Source organism: Protomyctophum bolini (genome assembly GCF_963924005.1).
Source record: "Protomyctophum bolini genome assembly, chromosome: 19".
Classification (NCBI taxonomy): domain Eukaryota; kingdom Metazoa; phylum Chordata; class Actinopteri; order Myctophiformes; family Myctophidae; genus Protomyctophum; species Protomyctophum bolini.
Window position 1 is genome coordinate 20,021,646 of NC_137880.1, and position 21,406 is coordinate 20,043,051.

At 43.5% G+C, this 21,406-nt stretch overlaps 1 protein-coding gene across 3 annotated transcripts in view; it reads left to right on the top strand.

Annotated features, from left to right (window-relative positions):
• Positions 1-21,406, top strand: part of ryr3 (ryanodine receptor 3) — a 162,907-nt gene that overhangs the window by 135,302 nt on the left and 6,199 nt on the right. For 2 of the 3 annotated variants that reach the window (XM_080790177.1, XM_080790178.1), the window contains 24 exons: positions 578-674; positions 2,344-2,456; positions 3,567-3,618; positions 3,785-3,841; positions 5,136-5,235; positions 6,483-6,562; positions 7,042-7,118; positions 7,268-7,341; positions 9,587-9,667; positions 9,782-9,870; positions 10,387-10,515; positions 10,736-10,840; positions 11,305-11,386; positions 11,735-13,011; positions 13,136-13,188; positions 13,277-13,439; positions 13,576-13,662; positions 15,063-15,284; positions 15,761-15,891; positions 16,666-16,708; positions 17,443-17,570; positions 18,089-18,149; positions 18,956-19,102; positions 20,775-20,909. In XM_080790177.1, the coding sequence (XP_080646303.1) occupies positions 578-674; positions 2,344-2,456; positions 3,567-3,618; positions 3,785-3,841; positions 5,136-5,235; positions 6,483-6,562; positions 7,042-7,118; positions 7,268-7,341; positions 9,587-9,667; positions 9,782-9,870; positions 10,387-10,515; positions 10,736-10,840; positions 11,305-11,386; positions 11,735-13,011; positions 13,136-13,188; positions 13,277-13,439; positions 13,576-13,662; positions 15,063-15,284; positions 15,761-15,891; positions 16,666-16,708; positions 17,443-17,570; positions 18,089-18,149; positions 18,956-19,102; positions 20,775-20,909 (3,583 nt within the window). Of the gene's footprint in view, positions 1-577; positions 675-2,343; positions 2,457-3,566; positions 3,619-3,784; positions 3,842-5,135; positions 5,236-6,482; positions 6,563-7,041; positions 7,119-7,267; positions 7,342-8,113; positions 8,129-9,586; positions 9,668-9,781; positions 9,871-10,386; positions 10,516-10,735; positions 10,841-11,304; positions 11,387-11,734; positions 13,012-13,135; positions 13,189-13,276; positions 13,440-13,575; positions 13,663-15,062; positions 15,285-15,760; positions 15,892-16,665; positions 16,709-17,442; positions 17,571-18,088; positions 18,150-18,955; positions 19,103-20,774; positions 20,910-21,406 lie in introns of all 3 variants that reach the window. The other variant, XM_080790176.1, reaches the window with a different exon arrangement.

Here is a 21,406-nt window from a genome sequence, read left to right on the forward strand (position 1 = left end):
CAGATGACTAAAATAGGACTAAAACAAAAAAATCCTCTCAATATTAACACTGTTTCACATGACCTAGATCAAGTGCATAAGGAGCAGTAACCAAATTTGCTCCTACCACATATGACGATGATTTTGTGTCACACCTGGCACAGTCAGAGAAGGACGTGTCATTTTTCAACACATCCACGTGTCTAGTTGGAGCCTGCTTCTGTTTTTCCCACAAGTGATGGGGTCTAATCAGTTAATGGCAAAGCAGGCTTCACGCACAGGGCGCTGTCGTCCCCGGACAGGCCGTGCATCTTGAAAATGACACATCCTTCAGATCAGTGTGCATGTTCTCCTAATCCAACTTCACAGCCGGACTGACGTGTCACTCTGTGACCAAAATGAGACCAGTCAGAAGAGCCAGTGGATCCCACATCGAAAACCAATCACCCGCCTGCCTGAAATGCACTTCCTGTAACCCCGCCTCTTCCTCCCACCCCCTCCCCTTACATCTCTTCCTCCAGAACTCACCAGAACTCCATCCTAATGCCACTTTACCTCCCACTCCCCCCTCCATTCCTCCCCTCCCCCCCTTCCCCAGGCATCGCGCTATCAACCTCTTCATCCCGGGCTATCAGAGACAGTGGATAGAGGCAGAGGAGTACTCCTTTGAGGAGAAGCTAGTGCAGGATCTGGCAGTAAGTACTGGGCTCGCCGTGCCCGCGCGCCCCATGCCCTGCGTTGGCACCCCCCTGCCACTGGCCCTGTCTGCCGAATGCTTCTTTAGCCCCGCGCCCGTCGAGCCTTGGGAACGCGGCCACCCCACGGGGACCTTGGGCAAGGTGCCAGGGGCAGGCGTTACCTGCCGCACCGGCCGTGCCACCAGGCCCGGCTCCAGGCAGAAATCCGTCAGGGGTCACAGGCTGCATGAGCAACTCAGGCGGCGACACGGCGCACGCTGCGCTCGAAAAGCACGCTATGCCTGTCTGCCGGCAGGGGTAAGGAAAGGGGAGCCCTTTAGACTAAAGGCCCCCACCGTCGCTGTAGCTGTGTTTTCGCTGTCCGACCCGGAGCCAACCCATCAGTTGTCGTTTCGTCTCCTGCCTCTGTAAGTCCTGTAATGTGGCTCTGTGAGGTGACGTTGCGTTCAGTGGCATGCTGTCGATCACATTTCATACTAGACACTTTATAAGTATATGCAGAGGTACGGCTCTTTTATCTCACTTAAGACTCAAAATGGATAACCAACTTATGTTAGAATCATTTTAGACTGGCTTAAATATCATTTTCAGGTAGAACTTATAGTAAATTGTTATATTTGGGTGGGTGATAATGTACCTGACAGAACGACTGCAGGATCCTGCAGTGTGAAGGTCGCAATTCCAACAGTTTAGTGTCTCAGGCCGGTGTACTGTAGATCTGATCATCCTTCCTTCATCCAGCTCGTGGTGTACTCGTCAGAACCTCATTCTTCACATTCGCCCTCACAGCTCCCATGACGGCATTAAGGGTGATTTATACTTGGTCGCACGCCGGAGTCCTGCACTGGAAATAGCTGATCTGCAAGCTCGTAGTTGAGCTTGTAGATTAACTTTTTATAATGCGAGACAGCGTGCGACCAAGTATAAATCAGGCATTACCTGCTTGCACGTTGTTTGACCGCTCTTAACACGCATGTCTGAAACGGAGATCTTGGTTCAACCATCCATTCCACGACAATCGCCTTTCTTGTCCTGTCCCTTCCATGGTTCACCAGGGCATGACAAAGAAACACTCATTAGCATGCTAATGCTCACTGAATTGTCTGTAATGCAGTGTGTTACAAGATGTATGTGAACGGACACAATATCTAGTGAGGAGTTTTCATAGCATTTAAAGGTACAATACATAGGTTTTATGTCTGTTGTCTCCCTCTCTCTCTCAACGGAGAGAGTTAATTGGAAAAAGCATCTGAGCTACAGCCAAGATGGCGGATCTATGGCAGTCCATGCCCATCTGCTTCAAAAACAATTATCAACCAGTAGGTGTCCTGCCCGACACCAGGGTCCAAATGTGTCGTTGGAAGAGTAGGGAGAACCTTTGGCGAAAATTGCTTATCTAGAAACTTACAGCCTTTGTGAGCTTGTAGATTCGACGAAGGGAGATACAGGGGAGTATACAGGGGGAAAAGTTCCCTGGGGGACACCATTCAACAAAGTATATGGTTTCAACTTTTACGAGGTTAAAACAACTCTCGTATATAACATTTATATATACTGTCGGGAAAGTTCCAGAGTTTCAGCTGTGGCACAGTTCAGTGTTTTGAGTGGAGCTGTATGAGGTGAAGGAACGCTGTGGTGTGTGACAGAGCTAACCTGTGCTGTGCAGAAAACCCCCATGAAGATCGTGGAGGAGGAGGAAGAGGAGGTGGCTGAGTCGCAGCCAGACCCTCTCCACCAGCTCATCCTTCACTTCAGCCACAACGCTCTGACCGAGAGGAGGTGAGAGTGAGACATGACCGCATAAAAATGTGGCCAAATTTGACTGAGGGACTGCCATTTGATTTTTTTCCGTTTTTCATGTCCTATGAAAGCAGGGAATCGTAGCTTCAATTTGACATATTGGTTGTTCAGTTTGACCCACCCATAAGGAGGCTTATAGAGTAATGTCTTGCAGAAAACAGTGAGTTGAGAAAATAGGCTTGAAAGGTTCACTTCTGTGGACTCTAACATTACACCTAGCTACATGTTTAAGCATTTATTTCATATTTACATGTCAATTTCAGCTTATTTATTTCAGACATGCTCTAGTATGTGAAGAGTCTGCCTGTGCTATTAACTCATTTTGGATAAAATATAAATAAATTCAGATTTTCTCCTGGAGGTTGCACGATGGCAGGCTCTCAGTCAAATCTGGTCACAAATGGTGTAATTTGAATAAGTGTAATTTGAGTATAGGAAGTTATATTCAAGATGTAATAGAGTGCATATTACTTGTTAGTACATTGTTTGTTAGTACCTAACAAGTTAGTACTTGTTAGGTACATTTCAATAATAATTATCTTCTGTAGCCAGTAATCGGTTCTATTGCTTTTCCATTACTTTCACAAAACACCCTCATGTAAATGGACTAGGCATAATGTTAAACGGAAGAGGGCAGGCTAAATGGAATAGAGGAGAATAACCCAATCTTGTTATTGGTATTCATGGTGAACTACTCAGTAGCTGCAGCACCCTCTGCAGGGTGTTTAATATATTACTTTAAAATACTTATTTTACAATTTACAATTTTACAATTTAGGCATTTAGCAGACGCTCTTAATCCAGAGCGACTTACATTAAGCAAGACTTCATTAGTGAGCTTGAATTTATTTGTAAGCTATGAATAACGGAGGTTCTGAAAGCAATAGTGTTACCACTGTAATGCATGATATGACTTTGTTAGTCATAAAAGCAATATTATATCTATTATAGTAATGGTCTTCTTTTCAATAAATGACGCGTGCACTCTGAATAATAGTGTCACACAAACACAAGCCTAACTAACTATTTTTCTGTGATTTATTCAAATTGATTAAATTCTACACATGACATGTGTTTGCTTCTTCTCAGTTCCTTGGACATAGATCCTTTATATATTGCATATGCAGACATGATGGCAAAGGTAATGAGTTCTTCCTATTACATCAAATTGTAGTCTCAGATGGTAGAGCCCGTTTGATTTCACTTTCCATTTCTTTGATTCATACTGTAATGTCAGTACATGCTTTATGTCTGACATATTCTTATTTGACATTGTATTGACCTTTAAAAATGTCCTGTGTCCTTAGAGTTGTGCAGAGGATGAAGAGGAAGAGGAAGAGGAAGGCAAAGAGAAGACATTTGAGGTGGGTTTGTTTTCATATATTTCAGCCGACAACAATAGCTATGTTGGGTGTCAGGTGCATCAAAAGCTAAAAATACAATTTGCCAACCGCTGCTTCGCTGTGGCTTCTAATTCCAAGCTTTCAGGGAGGACTCAAGCGTTTTGTGTAACCTTAGAAAGAAAAGCGTTGAAACAGTCTGCGCCTCGCCACCAATGACTTCATGTGAGCACTGTTCTTCTTTCTGGAGGATGGCGGTGCAGACAATACAATGGGAAATGGCGTATATTTTCTGGTGAAAGGGGAAAAGACACTTGTACACATAGGCTCCTTTTCCACTTTTAGAACTGTTCTACATTCTTGGAACCTTGATGCTTTCACGGAACCGGCGGCCATTTTTTGGTTCCAGTTCTGAACCAACTTTTAGGGTTCTGAACCAATTCCTTTCCAACGGAAATACTCTGAACTGTTTCAATATTAGGCGGGGAAAAAATAACTGAACCGGTGCAACCCCGGTGGAAAAGGGGGGCCAAGGGTCAAACAGGCAACCTTCCGATTCCCAGACGGCCTCTCTACTCTACTGAGTTACAGCTGCCGAGAGGCCGACATCATCTCTGGAAAAGGGATGGGGTTGTATAGAACAATTTATTTGTTTACAAACATTGAGACTGGACGCAAGCGTTCATGTAATCAATTCCCAACAGATCTCCAAACCTGTTGTTTTGGGGAGCGCTGGTTTCAGCCCACTCAACCTCCTCTTGTGTGTTGGATAGTGAGGCGCACCCTAGCGAAACATATGTACTTCATTGTGCAACAGTATTGCGCGCCGAAAAAAGCTGATATATAAGCTCACGTCACGTTGCGGATGTGACTGTTGTGAGCTAGAGGTCTGCTATTCAATCTCAGACGTTCTCTGCGCGAGAGATACATTCGCGGGACAGTGCATAAATTAGGCTTGATGGGCTGCAGCTGCGCGAGCATGAACAGCTCTAGTACCGTGGTATACCGAAGGTCTGTGTGGCATTGCGGCATTGATGGCCCGTCTCGCCTCACCGCTCCTGATGGAGTGTTTCTGTCTCCAGTGCTGACGGAGGAATTGCTCCCCAGGAGACCGGATAATGAGAAAAATAATACTTATGACTTAGAGCACGTCACCTTGAATGTGAGAAGACAAAGATCCCCTCAGTGTGTGTACTGTGTTGATCATCATGTCTTGACCTTGTGTGTGTGTGTGTGTGTGTGTGTGTGTGTGTGTGTGTGTGTGTGTGTGTGTGTGTGTGTGTGTGTGTGTGTGTGTGGTGCACGCGCGGGCCCTCAGGAAAAAGAGATGGAAAAGCAGAAGATCCTGTATCAGCAGGCGAGGTTGCATGCCCGCGGAGCCGCTGAGATGGTGCTGCAAATGATCAGTGCCAGCAAAGGTAATGGTTTTGGGTTGGGATGTTATAATATGCATGCAAATGGACCCATTTATAATGGAGTGAATATTTCGACATCTCTCAATTCCTTTTTAACGCCCCAAAATAGGGGTGCCAGGTTGAAAGTGGCTGATGACACACTCTGTCACTGTCTTGCATGTCCTTCTTTTGTCACCAACCTTCATCCTCTGACTGGCACCATCCTTTTTACCTCTTCAGACTCCATCTTAGCACTTGCCGTAGCACTATTCTACTGTTAGACGGATGTTAGGCTCTTAGCTTGCTTATGATCCTTGACGACTATTTCTATGTATTTGATGTATTACCTTGTGTTGTTCTTCAATTCAATTCAATTCAATTTTATTATAGTGTCAAATCACAACAAGTTGTCTCAAGACACTTTTGCGACAATGGTAACGAAAAACTCCCCTTTAGGAAGGAACGTCAGGCAGAACCCGACTCTAGGGTGGGCGGCCATCTGCCTCGACCGTGTCGGGGGGGGGGGGGGGGGGGGGGTAGAGAGAGATAGACAGAGAGAGATAGACAGAGAGAGAAAAGACAGAGAAAAGAAAAGACAGAGAATAGGCAGGTGGGGGGGGTCTGGTCCACATCTGGTCCAGGTCGAGCTCTGTGAGGCCAAGTCAAGGTCACACTTCTGGAGGGCTCCATGAAGAGGCCTGATCCGCGGTCACACTCGGCAGTCAGTTGGAGGTTAATATTAGAGGTCCACAGAACTGCGACGGGGAGGACGAAAAGAGACTCCGGGGAAAGATTCCCCGGATGTTGGATTAGTGGCCTATATAGTGTATATTACAAGTACTGCTGGGAGACAAACCCACACAACAATGTACGACTATGGTATCCAGCTAGACCCGGAGACAAGTCTGGCCATAGGCTTTGTCGTAGAGAAAGGTTTTCAACCTAGTCTTGAATGTGCAGAGCGTGTCAGCCCCACGGACCGAATCCGGGAGAAGGTTCCACAGCTGAGGTGCCTGGGACCTAAACGCCCTGCCTCCTATTGTAACTTTTGATATTTTTGGGACAGTAAGCATATTTGCATACTGTAGACGCACTGCTGTTCTATTCGGTTTGTAGGGATCAATGAGATCCTTGAGATATTGTGGTGCCTGACCATTGAGAGCTTTGTAAGTGAGAAGAAGAACTCTATTCTTGCTTACTGTAAATTGCTATGGATTAAGAGCGTCTGCTAAATTGTAATTGTAAATTGTCCCTACTGTATGTGTTCCCAGGTTACCTGGGCCCCATGGTGACGTGCACCCTCAAACTGGGTATCTCCATTCTAAATGGAGGCAACGTGCAAGTTCAACAGGTCAGTGTCACACCTTCTACCTCTGCTGTATATCTCTACTTTTAACCACTTCTCTTAAACCCTCCATACTTGAGCATGTGTTTTTCCCCTCTACACAAAATCTCTTCACCAAAAATATCGATCTATATAAAATAACGATATAGAAACATGCGGCAGTGCATTTTGTCAAATGTTCCCCCCAGAATAGGTAATGTATGCTAGGGTTGAATTGGTTAACCTGTATCTGTGTTTCTTACTTACTGAGGTGTTGTTCACCTAAGAAATCCTGTGAATGCAACAGCATCTAGTTGCTTTGGCGTACGAATACGTGTGCTCCTTTAGACAAAAGCCCATGTTTGTGTGCACATAGTGGTCAAATAATAAGGCATCGTATGTACTGTACAATGCATGTACTGTGTACACCAACTGATTATGTTTAATCTAGGTATTTTGACTGATGCACATTTATTTAATGATTGTCCTTTTTCTCTGCATTGCAGAAAATGCTTGATTACCTGAAAGAGAAAAGAGACGCAGGCTTTTTCAAGAGTCTGTCAGGACTTATGCAGTCCTGCAGGTACTGTTAACTAGTGACACCACAAACACCCGCACACACACTCACACACACACACACACACACACACACACACACACACACACACACAAAAGAGAACATAGAAAAACCATATCTAATTTCAACTCCTGTGTTTTGACTTTTCTCTGCAGTGTCCTGGACCTGAATGCATTTGAGAGGCAGAACAAAGCAGAGGGATTGGGTATGGTGTGTGAAGAAGGCTCAAGTAAGTGAAGATGGATTCATCCTTAATTTAGTATCCAACGTCGTCTTGTCATTTAGTCTTGGAATTCAGTGTTGGTGGCAGGACATTAGTATTACTACCGCAGTAATAATTTAATCATAATCATGTCGTTGTTGTCGAAAATATGGACAGAATCCCAGAGCCTAATCGTATCCTGTTTCACAGAGCAGGAGCCTTTGATTGGCCTCTGTGTCAGTACTTGAAGTAGAGGACACAGAACACGCCACCTAGCTTCCCCCCACCTCCACACACACACACACACACACACACACACACACACACACACACACACACACACACACACACACACACACACACACACATGCAAGTCTGGCTTTTCATTCTCTACTCTTGCTGTACATTTCCATTGCGTGCCATCTTTAACAATTCACTGATATTCCATTGAGTGCCGTCTTTAACAATTCACTGATATTCCATTGAGTGCCGTCTTTAACAATTCACTGATATTCTCTTATTACAGTTAAACAGTTATATTCGCCTTTGACCTATTGATCTCAAATCTCGGAACGTCATGCTAAAATACGACATAACATAAGCTCAGAACAGCATTTTCTAATATTACCACCCAACCCCCCTTTCACGAAAACAATTATTTCTCTTAACTGCATGATGTTGTCCTTCTTTCACCCAATGTCTTTCATATCTCTCATGTTGTAATTCTCTTTTTGCTTATGTCTGCGTCTATTGTTCGTTTGTCTCCTTCCCGTCATTTAAAAAAACCCATCGATGGCAGACCGAGGCGAGCGGGGTAAATAGCAAACTTTAGATCACCCTCATTCGCCTATGCTACCACCCTGAATGTGTCCACCATCATTTGTGGCTCACTCGTCCATGCTTTATTCAATATACTGTAGCTCTGCCCCTCAACTACCCCACCTAGCGTATCTAAATGCATTAACCAAATGCATTAATGATCGCCTCTGTTGTACAGGGACGACGAACGATGCATGGTGTTTAGAGTGTAGATACAAATGGAGAAATGGATCCTCCACGATCCATTGGTTGTCCATGTGGTAACCGTTTTCACTTTTTTCATGTTAACATTACTAATGCAAAGCGTATTACTCAGAAACACATGGGCTCACAAAGCTATCAACACCAATATTTGAACAAAGGTTTGTAGACTTAGTCACAGCTTAGGCCGTGTGTCCACCAAACGCTTTTTTCCCTCAGCTGAAAATGCAATGTGCTATCAGTCATCCAATTGGCCAGAGTTGAACATTTTCATTTCAAAGCAACCTGATTAAAAAAACTCCATACGTGACCATCCGGTGCAGAATAGATGTGTGCGCCTCGTCACAGTAATTTTGCGGCGCTCACATTGAGAACAATTGAAAACATCCAGCACACTGCGCTCAGGAAAGAAATGCCTCGGTGGACACAGCCCCTTAAAAGCAAAGCTTTTTTTGCTTGCTTTGGAATTGGGGGGGGGGTCTATTTCACAAAGCTGGTTTTCCCGTACACACGTCTAACTTTCACATGGTGTAGCCATAATACAACTTTATTTATATGGCACTTTTTTAAACAAATTACAAAGTGCTTTAACAGTCAGACAACAATAACAGAATACACCACAGGTGCAAAAGAAAAAAAACAGTAGAAAAGGCTAAATAACAAACAGATAAAAATCAGGGAGATGCAAAGGCTATTCTATAAAAATGGGTCTTTAGGAGGGTTTTATGTGTTAGGGACTGGGTTAGTCTCAGCTCCTCTGGTAGGCTAATCCAGAGCCTTGGGGCCTTAACCACAAAAGGCTGATCCCCTTTAGTGACCAATTTAGCCTTGTGGGTCACCTTCAGTAGACCCTGTATGGGCTACCGTTTGGCATCATGTAGTAGTGGAATCATACCTTTCTGAAACCATCCACCTCATTGTTTTCTCTTCAACATTCTGCTACATGTGAAAGTTACCAGGCTAACCCCAGCTCATTGAAATGTCCTGGTCTAGTCACTCGATTAATATTAATATAGAGCATTTTCTTACTATCGGCATTTTGGGTTCAGATTTCGAACCTGCAATCTAAAGGCCCGTGGGACATCTAAAATGAGAACATGAAACCCCCCGACTGTGCGGCGCGCTTCAGACTGGTGGAGTTTCATTTCAAATTTTACACCATGTTATGATAGCGACAGCATCTATATGTCCATGAACATGTTGGAATAAAGGTCCTGCGTTCACCGTTATGTTCCATCTCCCCACTCCCCAGCCACCAAGGTGCTGCAGAACGACGAGTTTACGAAAGACCTTTTCCGGTTTTTGCAACTTCTCTGTGAGGGGCACAACGGAGGTAAGAACAATTTAGAAAATGCCCCGAAATCACATGAAAGGAGCTGTCAGCTTATTTGGCATTTCACGCTTGGGCATCTATAATTACTGAGAGTTTCTCCAATGTTCACGCTAGATTTCCAGAATTTCCTGAGAACTCAGACAGGGAATACAACAACGGTCAACATCATTATCAGCACTGTTGACTATCTACTCCGCCTTCAGGTGACATGCGCACACACATGCATGCAAGCACACACACACACACACACACACACACACACACACACACACACACACACACACACACACACACAGACACAGACACAGACACAGACAGACAGACAGACAGACAACAACAGGCAACAACAGGTTAATTTCAAAAAAAGAAATTGTGCAATTAAATAACCTATACAATAAACCACTGTACTCGGTCACATATAATATATTGTCACTAATTTTGACACTCTTGCTAAGGACCCTCTTGAAAATGGGGTTTATTCTTCTAATAAAGGGTTGTGGGGCACATGAAAAGATAAATATGGAGATACAAGGTTTCTGCCCGACAGCTGCTGCTTGAATCTGGTCAATGCAACATGTTTCTGTTCTCTAGGAGTCTATCAGTGACTTCTACTGGTACTACTATCTGGTCAATGCAACATGTTTCTGTTCTCTAGGAGTCTATCAGTGACTTCTACTGGTACTACTATCTGGTCAATGCAACATGTTTCTGTTCTCTAGGAGTCTATCAGTGACTTCTACTGGTACTACTCGGGGAAAGACGTCATTGATGAGACTGGACAGGTCAACTTCGCCAAGGCTTTAGCTGTTGCCAAGCAGATCTTCAACTCACTGACTGAGTATATTCAAGTAAGACCTGAGTGCTATGTATCCACCAGCACCAAAACTGAAATGTACAAACTGGTGTATGGAGGAAATGTCCACACTGGAGCTTATGTCCATTGCCCCCTTTATAACAATCCGACTACTGTATGACTCTGATAACATGATCCATATAAAATGCATTTTCTATCTTTGGTGCTGTTTGTGTACGTTATTTCCTGTCTTGTTTCCCTCTTGCTCTCTCCAGGGCCCGTGTATTGGAAACCAGCAAAGTCTGGCCCACAGCAGACTGTGGGATGCAGTAGTGGGCTTCCTGCATGTGTTCGCCAACATGCAGATGAAGCTTTCTCAGGTACAGTCTGTGGCTTATGACCGTAGTTAAAAGAAATGTGTGCAGTATGCCAAGGAGGTCCTTCTAAATTGATATGTACTTGGCGCGCACCCCCATCTGAAAAGAGTTGGAAGGTACCTGCATGAGAGGATGTTTGCGTTTTTCAAAATGTTGCACATTATTCAAAATCTTTCAAAGCGTTGTGAGCTTGAAAATCTTACAGAGCCTTCTACAGAGCCATGTCATAAAAAGACGTTCAATATGAGTTTATACTGATTATTTGTACTGATGATTTGCATATTTGTAACAGAAAGAAGAAGCACAATGGTTTAGAGAAGCTATAATAGTGTGCAATATTCATCATTAAGAAAGGCCATTTGCGGGGGGAAATACAAATTAAATAACAGTTTTTATTTTATTTTTTATAACAATGGATATGTTTAATGAGAATCATTTTGAATGAATACTCTGTGATCTGTTGGTAGGACTCCAGTCAGATTGAGCTGTTGAAGGAACTGATGGATTTGCAGAAGGACATGATCGTCATGATGCTGTCACTACTGGAGGGTAAGCACGAGGCCATCAATCAAACTAAAACTATATTTAACAGGAGAGCGTGGAATATCTGTCGTATAATAGTTCTTGCAGAAAATACATATTTATAATTTATGAATTTTGTATGTAAATTGTAAAAATAAAATCTTCAGATATATTATACATATACTTAACTTTATTTCAGCATTGATTGTGACAGTGTCTGTGTTACATTGTTTATGGTGTATCACATTGTAATGGTGTAATACTTTAGTAAGTTAATATTTCTGCAGTAATTACAAGCAGGCTGCGCTAAGCCAAACAAAGCCTTTGTATGAAATGCTAAAGGCAAACCCACAAGCCTGTGCATTCTGTCCATAGGCAACGTCGTGAATGGAATGATTGGAAAGCAGATGGTGGACACTCTGGTGGAGTCATCCAACAACGTGGAGATGATCCTCAAATTCTTCGACATGTTCCTCAAACTGAAGGACCTGACCACCTCCGACAACTTCAAGGAGTACGACCCCGACCACAAGGGCATCATCTCCAAGAAAGAGTTCCAGAAATCCATGGAAAGCCAGATGCAGTACACCCAGTCAGAGATTAGCTTCCTGCTTTCCTGTGTGGAACTCGATGAGAACGACATGTTCAACTATGAGGAGTTTGTGGAGCGCTTCCACGAGCCTGCCAAAGAAATCGGCTTCAATGTGGCTGTGTTGCTGACTAACCTGTCAGAGCATATGCCACACGACACCCGCCTCGCCCCTTTCCTGGAACTGGCGGAGAGTATGCTCACCTACTTTGAGCCCTATTTGGGACGCATCGAGATCATGGGTAGTGCCAAGCGTATCGAGCGCGTGTACTTCGAGATTAGCGAGTCAAGTCGTGAGCAGTGGGAGAAGCCGCAGGTCAAGGAGTCCAAGCGGGACTTCATCTTCAACGTGGTGAATGAGGGTGGCGAAAGCGAGAAGATGGAGATGTTTGTTAACTTCTGCGAGGACACCATCTTTGAGATGCAGCTGGCATCACAAATATCTGAGTCGGATGGTCCTGAGAGGCCTGAGGAGGAGGAGGAAGAGGAGAGCCACAGCTTACTGGAGGAGCTCTCTGGAGCCGAGGATGAGATGGAGTCCGCCTCTGCCTTTACCAACGCCTGCCGCTCGGTCAAGGCATCGTTCTTGCAAGTCCGCCAGGCCCTGTCCATTAGCAGCATGCGCAAGCGTTACAAGAAGATGAAGAAGCTGAGCTTCAAGGAGATGATTGTGGGCTTCTTCTCCTTCTTCTGGATGCTCTTCACAGGCTTCTTCAAGGGAATCTATGGCTTGATCTTCGGCTTCTTCCACCTCATCTGGTCGTCCATGTTCGGCGGGGGCTTGGTCGAGGGCGCCAAGAACATCAAGGTGACGGACATCCTGGGCAACATGCCTGACCCCACGCAGTTCGGCATCCACGGTGACGTGATGGAGAGCGAGAAAAGAGATGTTGGCGAGTCTTGTGGGGGCATGGACATGGCCACGGCAGCACCGAGTGACAAGGCGGATGCAGACATGCTGATGGACCTGTTGAATCCGGTCAAGAAGGAAGGGAAACATGCATCAGAGGCCGGACTGGGCGATGTCTCCGAGTTAAGTGAAACCCCTGCTGAGCAAAAGAAGGTTCGTATTTTAAGATTTGAATGATCTATGACATTCCGTCATCTTTAATCCCTCACAGTCACAACACACATTATTTTCTTATGCTCCCCCATCCCCCCCCCCCCCCCCACACACACACACACAGAAAGCTGCTGCTGCTGCTGCTGCTGCTGCCGAGTCCGAACCAGAGAAAGCAGAGTGAGTGAAAATTATTGAGGAGGGAAACTAATTGAGCATCACACAAAATTAAAGGACCAGGATGAAAAATGTCCCTTTACTCCTACAGCACGGAGCACCAGGAGAAGGAGGATAAGCCAAAGGAGGAGGAGCCCAAGCAACCAGCAGCAGAGGAGAAACCCAAGGCTGAAGCCGAGGAAGCCAGTGAGCCATCGCCAACGATCTTGTCCTACATCGTTGCATTCTTCCAAGCGGTTGTCAAAATGCTAGTGGTAAATAACACTGCAGCAAAAGAAACTTAAAAAATGTCTGTCCCTCTTTCCATTTTCATTTGTTCATAGATACATATAAATCTGATGTTGTGAAATGAAACATTAATTGATCATCTGACTATCACTGTGTTTGCAGAACTCCTTGGCTCGTAATTTCTACAACCTTCGTTTCCTGGCTCTATTTATCTGTTTCGCAATCAACTTCATTCTCCTCTTCTACAAGGTAAACAAAATGGGTGTTCCCTAGACCAGTAATTCCCAAACTTCACCATAGCTTTTTTGGTGTTTAATTCCACAGCCCACCATGTATCTGTCATATTAAATTATAACTAAATAACACCAAATAATCCATATCATGGATTATTATTATGGGTTCCATATACATCATTGTAATACTCCTTTGTTTCTCCTATGTGATCAAAGGGGTGAAATAAACTGTCCAACAACTGAACCATGCAAATATTTAAAAGGCCAATAGAGTGCAGCACATGACAATCATTAAAGAATTATGTAAAAGACCACACACAGTACTCTTCTGTTTGACTGTGGGCAAATACACAGATTCATCATGTTAACAATCCAAACTGTAATTACTAACTTTTGAAGCTTTGATCAAATATTACCTACTGTAAAACATGCTCAGAAGAAATACCTAAATATAATTATATCAACGCTAATATCGGACAGCGAAAATACATCCATTTCAGTCTGTAGCGAACAGTTGGTAGTTAGTCATCTTCTTTAATTGACATCACGTGACATCATCAGGGATGGAGATCCCTGATGTCATAGTAAATGTGACGCAATTAAGCCCATATATGGAGATCCCTGATGTCATCAATATTGGCCAGCAACTCTACATCTGACCTCAAACCCTTAGATCTTATACCTGTCCATTCAAACTCTAGTCCTGCCTCAAAGTTATTAGTGCACCCGTGCCCGGCAGCCGAACACTAGAGTTCTCAACAGACCCGAAAGGCCGGGCCTACACTCAAGACACTGCCCTGCTGCCACCCTTAGATCTCCATATATGGAACTGACCTATTCTAACATTCCATATGTTGATCTGACCTCATTAAACCTTGTACACTCAAGACATGCTCCTTATATATGGCCAGTACAGAATTCATTCCATGTTGATCAGACCCCCCACTGACATCATTCTGTCTGTCTGCATGTACTCCATATTTGGGCATGCCTGACAAAGAACTCCATACTGTATATGGGCATAAAAGAGACATAATATCTGTGTGGGGCATGCATGCTTGACAAAGAACTCCATATAAGGGCATATAAGGGAATCCATGACCAAAAATGTGTTGCGATGCGTGAGTTTGTAGATCGGATATTTTCCCTATTGAATATACGATGAAGTATAAAAGGCTTAATTAAGATGGTTAACCACATGAACCTCAGCATCCCTATTCTGGGCATGTCATCATAATAGTTGAAAATTCTGTGAAATGTAGCAAACATTTGCAGAAAATAGCTCATTTTCAAGGTCCCGTTCGTCTAATTTTCTGGGGAAAAAAAGTATAGACCGTGGGTGACCTGGTCAACGAAGTAGATGGAGTTGAAGTGGCTCAATAAAGGTTAAGTGTGTGGTTGTTTTCTGTTCCGCAGGTCACTGAGGTTGAGGAGGAGGAGGAGTTGTATGAGGAGGTGCACACGGAGGATGACCCTTGGACCATGTCCGACGAAACGGATCAAGAGAACACACTGTTTGACATGGATGAGTTTGTCCTGCAGGAGAGCTCTGGTTACATGAAACCTACTCTGCGCATGCTGGCTATATTCCACACCTGGATCTCCTTACTCTGTTTGGTGGGCTACTACTTACTGAAGGTAGGAACACACATACTGCCTGAGATCCACATGGAAGTCCCGCCATTATCAGAGTCTAGTCTGATTATGTTGATCTTCTGTTTGTCCATCACATGAAAATCAAAGCAGAGTGGATGTGCTCGCTATGTTTCTAATTTTATGATCGTTAGGCTGCCCTGAAGAGATCAACTTTGGATAAAAAGGTTGACCTTCTGGGTCACAGTCAAACTTAAATAATACGGCACATCTCAGGAACGGCGAGTCGAGATGTTGGTGCACGAAGGGTTACACGCCAGTTGCGTTCATTGTGAACTTGTTTTTATGACTGCTCGCATGGCTGGCAGTGTAGATGAGGTTTAATGTCCCCTTATTCAACTATGAAAATACAGTTTTAAAAATTGTCCACTAACTCAAGCAGAGTCCACAAACCTCTAACGACGACATTGGTGAACGATATAGTGGAATCCACAAGGTCTTACATCTCCTCGCTGTGTTAGGTTCCTCTGGTGGTGTTCAAGAGGGAGAAGGACATTGCCAGGAAGCTGGAGTTTGACGGTCTCTACATCACGGAGCAGCCCTCTGAAGACGATATCAAGGGCCAGTGGGACAGACTGGTCATCAACACACCGTGAGTCACCATTCCACTGCTTCACCCAACACGTTTCGCCTTTGCTGCCCCAACCCTGTGGAATGCCCTCCCTAAGGCACTCAGAGATGCCCCCACCCTTCAAACCTTCAAATCCACCCTCAAAACCCACCTCTTCAAAATTGCCTTCCCTAGCTAACACTTTTCACTGTCTTTTAATGTTCTTTAGCTTTTAGTGTTATTTTTTCCTTTTTCTATTAAAGTTGTTTTTAATTTGTTGTTACCTCTGTAAAGCCCCCCCATGTAAAGCGTCTTTGGGTACTCATAAAAGTGCTATATAAGTTTGAGATATTATTATTATTATTATTATTATTAGGTTCTTGAATTCTAAAGATTTAAGAATACTAGTAGTACCATGCAGTGTTATTATAGTATCTCTTTTTGGAAGACATATTTTCCAATGCACAGTTCAAATCAATATTGACATGCTGTGGGTGTGGGGTGTATAGGATGCATTCTCGGATTATCAAGTAATTTCAGTTGCTCAAAAACGAGGTGGATGCTGGCAAATACTTTGTCATGGTCGTGCTGGACCTCCAAAAGGTATTTTGACACCGTAAACCACTCCATACTGATTAATAAACTTAAAGCAATTGGATTTGATAGCACATCATTGAGCTGAATGCAATTATACCTGGAGGGGAGAGAACAGATGGTGGAGGTGAACGGAACTCTGAAGTCCCCCTCTATTTTTCTATACTGTTCACGTATCAATCAATCAATCAAGATCACTTTATCTCCCCTCTTCTATTGTAGGTCTTTCCCCAGCAACTATTGGGACAAGTTTGTCAAGCGTAAGGTGAGTGTAAACAGCTTTACATGCTTAATAATAATAATGGAAGATTTAAACTATTTTTGTACTCAAATTAAAGTACACAAGTAATTACTTTGAAATATACTTCAGTCTTCAAAACTTGTATTGTACCTTGTAACTCTGTGAAACCATGTGTACTGCATGCACGTAGAAGTCTACGCTTTACAGAGCCTATAGAAACACCAATAAAAACATAGAAATATAATCAAATCAGAAAAACTGAAAGCACAGTAAAAACACTATGTAAATATAGTAAACATTGGAAAATATAGGAACCCTTTCTCATTCCCAAAATCTCAAACATTGAGGGTGTTCTGTTTTTTTTCTTTTTTGTAAGACTCTTTGAGCTGGTCAGTTCTTCTCAGATCATGTCAGTATCGTATTATGTCAGTATCATGGTCAGTGTCATGACACTGACCTGACATGGTCAGTATCATCATGGTCAGTATATAACAGTGGTTCTCAAATATTTTAATTTCAAGGACCTTCATAACTAAGAGTGTACAATTGGAATGGTTCAGTAAAGTTTGTACACTCTTCAGAGTTAGATACATATTGGGTCCATTTGGTCCTCCTGGACCCCCACTTTGAGAACCACTGATATATGGAGAGAGAGAGAGAGGATTTTCTTTTAATAAATTACGTTATGACTTTATAACCCAGTATTGCATAACCGGCTGGTTCAGATCTGAGTCTCTGCTGTCCTTTGCTTGGTGCAGGTGATCAACAAGTATGGTGACATGTATGGCGCTGAACGCATCGCTGAGCTACTGGGCCTGGACAAGAGCGCACTGGACTTTGACCCCACCGTGGAGACTGTGGAGAAGGAGGCCTCACTGCTGTCCTGGTTAGAAATGAGCTCCTCAACTCACAGGCGCAGCTAGACGCAGTCCTAAAAATATATATATGACTAAAACACACAGGATTTCACAAGAGATTTTCATACGATACGTTACGATACGATACAACTTTATTGTCAGCTTGCACTGAATTTTTTTTTGCGTCCATGACGTCACCGTTCAAGAAACAGACAAGACATAGACATACATTACAAAATGGTAGACATTACTGGACAAAAATAACAGAAACAAAAACAACCGAACATCCGTAGAGTCCCACATAAATACAACATAAAAACAGGTAACATACAAAATAATACACCAATACAATCAGACACCATACCTGATATCAATTAATAGCTAAAAACTAAAACGGTGGTCAGTCCCAGTCCCAGACCATGAAAATCTTTTTTTTTAATACATGGACACATGATTGGTAGTAACCTATTTAAAGTATAAAGGTTTTATGTTAATGCATAAGTGACATGATAGTGATAGCAGTACATTGTGTTTATTTTCTGAACAGGCTGAGCTCCATCGATACCAAGTACCACTGGTGGAAGATGGGTGTGGTTTTGACAGACAATGTAAGTAAATCCAGATTTCAATTAAATTCAAAGTGCTACACAAAAGAATATATATCATTATTTTAAGGATTACTAGTAGCCTAGATGTAACACCAGTGTTCTTTGATATATTTTCCTGTGTATAGTAAATACAAAGTGGCACCTTTATATATAGTGTTAATTAAACATGACCGATATCAGTTTCCAGTAAATAGCTCATATACACAGTGATTATGGCAGATAGTATATCAACCAACACTTCCTGGGTTCCAACCATAGAGTATTAAAGGTATAGAGACTGATCTGGCGCGAAGCTCCGCCCCCTCCACTATTCATGTCAGTGGAAGTTGCTCAGTGGCGTTTTGAAGCACCCGGAAGGACCGTCTATTTCCACCTTTTTGGGCGCATTTCCGCATTTGGGCACCAAATTGTAGAAGTGCAACCGAGCGCTCAATGTTAAAGCCCAGCTGCACGGTGTTTCCTCGTCATGAATCCACGGGTCCGCCTGCAGTCCTTCCTCTTATCACTAGGGCTGAACGCCTCAACGTTGGAGCACCTCACTGGCCCCTTGGTTCCAACTGGACAGCTGTATGTGTGTTGCATGTCATTTCCTACTCTGTGCCCCCAGCTCTGTTTCCATCTTATCTAAATAAAGGAAATAGTTAATGTACCACAAAATTCATTGAAAACAATTAAATTAAAAATCTAAGATATCTAAGAAAAATCGTAGATCTAAGATATGAAGAAGAATGAACTCACGGATGGTTAGATCAAACTGAATTGACATACGGAACAGGCACACACAATAACTTCTGTTTCTCTTGCAGTACTTCCTGTATCTGATCTGGTACACCAGCATGTCTAGCTTCGGACACTTCAACAACTTCTTCTTCGCCGCCCACCTGCTGGACATCGCCATGGTGTTGAAGCCACTCCGCACAATCCTGTCCTCGGTCACTCACAACGGCAAGCAGGTGAGCGTTGAACCCCTGGCCACCACCAGAGGGTGACAAAGCAGTACAGTCCGGGCAGGCTGTATTCCAGGGAATAGGGAATGACTTGTATCTCTGCGGAAACAACTTCCCCGCTTTTATTATTACCTCCCTTCCTCCTTGTGTGAAATGCACCGGGGAAGGCTGCGGTGAAAGCCACATACACATAGCCCATCGAGTTGGAATAAAGAAATAGAGCCTGTCTATTTTAATGTCAGAACCATAGACTGTAAAAAATATGGACAAAGCGTTCCCCGGGTCTAACATGAACGTAAAATGAAGCCTGTCAGTCCTTGCAATGGAAGTCGCCATCTTTCTAGATCCGTTTTGGTCCAGCTGGCCATTGGCTGGCCCAGACAACGAGGCGGGACTTCCCCCCTTCTTCTCCGTTGGTTTTTATTTTGACTCGATTGGGAGGGGAATCCCTATCATAGACTGTAACGGTAGCCACGCCCCTCAGAACATACTGATCATTTTTTTAATTAATGGGACCATAATTTTCCAAAAAGAATATTATGACATTAGAAATGAGACTTTAAACTAGTGACTGGAAGAAGAAAGTATTCATGACCATGTTTATTAAGGTAATACAGTCTAGGTGAAGTTGGGCCCAAATACATGGACTTCTATGGGTTTTTCTGGGTCCAATGACAGCGCCACAACAGGCCATTATATGAACTTTCATTTCCTTAGTGGCTTCACAAAATATCTGTCTGACTGCCCCCCTGGTCAGAACACACCTGCATGGCGCTGCTTTAGCCTAATAAATAAATATATAAATAATTATCTGACATGCTCTGTTTGGCATACTCTATCAACAACAAGCAGTACGCCACACATTTTGGCTTACTGCTGTACGTTGTTACAGGAAGGTAGAGTTTCCCTCTACACCAAATCTCTGCGGAAAATAGCTACAATCTACAAGCTCACAATGCGTCGGAAGCTTGTTTTGCCCAATGCTCGCAACAGAATAGGGATGCTAGGATTCATGTGGTTAAATGTGCACTGTGGAGCCGGACAATTGCTCAGTGAGTAGTGACAGACACTAGGTGACATGTTTTAACATGGATTCACACCTTGGAGTCTTAGGTGTGAATGCAGCCCTCTCAGTCTCCCACATCTACTTCCCAAGGCCATTGCTGAGAGAGTGCCCTAGAGTCTAGGCACACAATTTCACTGTCTAGGGCCTAGACAGTGAAATTAAATAACAGTTCATAAGACCTGGAACGCATCTCTGTGACCTTAGCTTTCAACCACTTTAACCGTTATTTTAAACTTTAGCTGTTGAAAAATAGCTATGTACAACATGTAAAAGCTGATGCGCTACAAGCTTGTAGATCTGCTATTTTTGAAAAATCTTGAACATTTTAGCGAACCTTTGAATATACTGTATATTCTTTCACAGCGGTATGCTTTTAACTCATATCTTTGCTTCTGGGAGGTCCCTGGAACAAAATATTTTGAGATGAGGGTCGGTGGCCAAATACGTATACTTTTTGGGGTCCTTTACATGAGTAAAGGACCCCAAAAAGAATACTTTGAGAACTACTGACAGAAACAAGACATTTGTAGAATCTGGTCTCAATGGGTTTAACTTTCAATGAGGCACTAAGCCCGGACATCACTGACGGCGTGTTGTCTCTGCTGCTCACAGCTGGTGCTGACGGTGGGCCTTCTGGCTGTGGTGGTCTACCTCTACACCGTGGTGGCCTTCAACTTCTTCCGCAAGTTCTACAACACGAGCGAGGACGAGGACGAGCCCGACATGAAATGTGACGACATGATGACGGTGAGTCCTCATCATCATCATCATCATCCTCACCTTCACCCTCATCATCCATGAAGCAGGTAGCACCAGAGCCATAGAGTATAGACAGAGTTGCGACATTGAGGGGGCAGAAAACAGCCCGGTCACGTGGTTCATGAGCCCATAGACTCCAATGCATTCTGTAAACTTCCGGTGTCCCTGTTCGCCAATATAAGTCTATGGAGAAGAGCCACCATTGGACTGGCCCCATGAAGTGAACAGAGTTGTCGTAACTCTATCTTACTCTATGGCTCTGGATAGCACCATGTCTGTTTGGCCAGATGTCATCCTTGATGACGTTCTAAGCTCTGTGCAGACATTAAACTAGTGCAACAGTGACTATACCTTGCTTTCACTTGCTGTCATGGTTCCATTTTGAAGTTCTCGTTTTTAATATTTGCTGCTACCACCAAGATCTGCAAATGGTAAAAATAAAGGTGAATAGTGCATTTATATAGCCTAGACTAGCGCCTTTTATA